Source organism: Brassica napus, chromosome C2 (assembly GCF_020379485.1).
Source record: "Brassica napus cultivar Da-Ae chromosome C2, Da-Ae, whole genome shotgun sequence".
Taxonomy (NCBI): Eukaryota; Viridiplantae; Streptophyta; class Magnoliopsida; order Brassicales; family Brassicaceae; genus Brassica; species Brassica napus.
Window position 1 is genome coordinate 50,240,944 of NC_063445.1, and position 2,315 is coordinate 50,243,258.

The window sequence follows — 2,315 nt, forward strand, 5'->3', positions numbered from 1 at the left end:
TGAGTTGGAGATCTCTCTTAATTGCCCAAGTAAAGGAACATCAGTTTTATTTTATTTTTACGCATAAACAGAGGAGCTTAGTTAAGCATAACAGAGGAGCTTAGATTAACGAGACTAGTGATCTATATATTTCACAGCCACGGGCACAAGTAGAAGCTCGTTTTTCTTGTTGACCGTGAGACCCGGAGCTTCTTCGATGTCGATATCTTCGACCTTCATGCCTTCTGGTAACTCCCAGTCAAAACGATGCAACATATTAGCAAGACCAAACTCCACCATCGTTGTCCCCATGTAAATTGCAGGACAAATTCTCCTTCCACCCCCAAACGGTAATAGCTCAAAGTGCTGTCCTTTTGCATCAATGTCACTATCAACAAACCTCTCCGGGAGAAACACTTCAGGGTCTTTCCAAGTATCAGGATCACGCCCTATAGCCCAGACATTCACATGAAGCCGTGTCTTTACTGGAATCGTGTAACCGTTGATCTCAAACTCAGACATTACTTCTCTTGGGAGTAGTATTGGTGTTGTAGGATGTAGCCTCCAAGTTTCTTTGATCACCATTTTCAGGTACTTGAAGTGATCAGTGTCGTCTAAGGTGATCGTTGACCTGCTCCCCATGTGGTTTCTGATTTCAGATTGGACTTTCTTCATCACACGTGGGTTCCTAGCGAGCTCTGTCATTGCCCATGTCATGGTTATTGCAGAAGTATCTATCCCCGCTAGAAGAACGTTCTGTGACAAAGATTATAAAATCAGGTCAGATTCTCATGATATTACAAGACGTGTCGAGTATGCAAAATAACAGAGAACCAAACCTGAATCGAACCAAAAAAACGAAAACTTAGAGAAACACGAACGGTCCCAATTTCTCTAAACCTAAAAAAACATAACCGACCGAGAACCGAATTGGTACCGAAATATTAAAATATAATTTATTTACCTGAAAATATTAATTATTTTTAGTTTTAAAATAACTATATATTAAAAATATAATTTATAAATCCAAAATTATTCAAGAAACTGAATTACTTTAACATTTTTTGGATTTTTTGGGTTTAACATGAAGTTTTAATTTTTTTGTGGGTTTTTTTGTTCAACCCCGAATCAATCCGAAAAGTTATGGGTTCCTAAATGGATCCAAAACACCCCAACCAAAATAAACCGATCCGACTCAAAACCCCGAATGTACAGGACTAGTGCCAAGTGTTTTGTTATTACCATCAAGATTGCTTTGATATGGTTTCTTGTGAGCTTGTCATTTCCAAGAACAGCTTCTTCCTTCTCTAACTTCAGTAACAGATCCACGAAGTCTTCACTCCCTTGTTTCTTTTCCTGTTTGTGCAAATCAATCATTTGTTCATAGAACGCATCGAGATCTCTCACGCTCTTCTCTCTACGCCCTTGCAGACCTGTGAACCAGTCGATGATCCGTCCGAAACACGGTATGAAGTCTGAGGCTGAAAAGCTTCCCAACATCTCAAGTGCCTCACGGACTAACTTATTGAAACTATCACTGTTGAGTACAGTTCCTTCAAAGCTCACACTAAATGCTGCCTTGCATATTACGCTCACAGTCAAAGCAAGACACGTCTTGTTCAAGTTGATAGGAGTTTTCAGAGAAGCTGATTCAGTGATTGAATCAATCAGCTTCTTGACCTCCTCTTCCTTTATGGGCTGGATCGAGTGAACTTGTTTAGTACTGAAAAGTTCCTGAGCAGCGAGCTTTCTTAGTTCTTTCCAGTAATCATCATAGGGTGAGAAAGCAATGTCCAGATAGTTGTAAGAGAGGTCTCTTGGCCCTAAAGAAAGATCAAGATTCAAGATTCAAGGGGTTTTGAGTAAATATTCAAGATTCAAGATTCATAGGTTTTGTTAAGAAAAGTCAACACTTGTGTACCTGCCAAGCCTGGGCGGCTACAACAGTGGAGGTCATGGATTTTCAGAGCTTGTCTTGCTGTTTCAGAGGTGGAAACTATGACTGTTGGGACTTTTCCAAGCTTCAGAAGCATGACAGGACCATACTTCTTTGAGAGCCTCCATAGAGACAGATGTGGTAACTCTCCAATCTGGTGCAAGTTACCTATGATAGGAAAGCCAGGAGGAGACGGTGGTCTCCGTTGATGAAGCCGCCGGTTCTTGTATTTGATGGCGGCGAGAAGAAGAAAGATGAGGGACAGAAGTGAGACAAGCGAAATGTCAACCATTTTTCTGATTTGATGGGAGATGAAACCAGTGCCGGTCCTGAGCGCTGTGGCGCCTAAAGCGAACCAACAAAATAACGCTCTCTAAAAACAATAATTTTTCACTTTATC

At 40.8% G+C, this 2,315-nt stretch overlaps 1 protein-coding gene across 1 annotated transcript; it reads right to left on the reverse strand.

Moving 5' to 3' along the window:
* Positions 1–2,315, reverse strand: LOC106382113 (cytochrome P450 71B34). The gene is made up of 3 exons (XM_013822076.3): positions 1,901–2,315; positions 1,222–1,802; positions 1–735 (listed from the first exon to the last, which is right to left on the reverse strand). Exons 1-3 carry the CDS (start codon positions 2,205–2,207, stop codon positions 115–117), a joined length of 1,509 nt encoding a protein of 502 aa, XP_013677530.1. The 5' UTR covers positions 2,208–2,315; the 3' UTR covers positions 1–114.

What these genes read in the sequence shown, in the direction of transcription:
- LOC106382113 (XM_013822076.3), bottom strand. Translation starts at nt 2,207, where the DNA reads ATGGTTGACATTTCGCTTGTCTCACTTCTGTCCCTCATCTTTCTTCTT. An exon ending in TAGCCGCCCAGGCTTGGCAG is followed by an intron (nt 1,803 to 1,900) that starts GTACACAAGTGT and finishes ATCTTTCTTTAG; the next exon opens with GGCCAAGAGACCTCTCTTAC. An exon ending in ATATCAAAGCAATCTTGATG is followed by an intron (nt 736 to 1,221) that starts GTAATAACAAAA and finishes TCTTTGTCACAG; the next exon opens with AACGTTCTTCTAGCGGGGAT.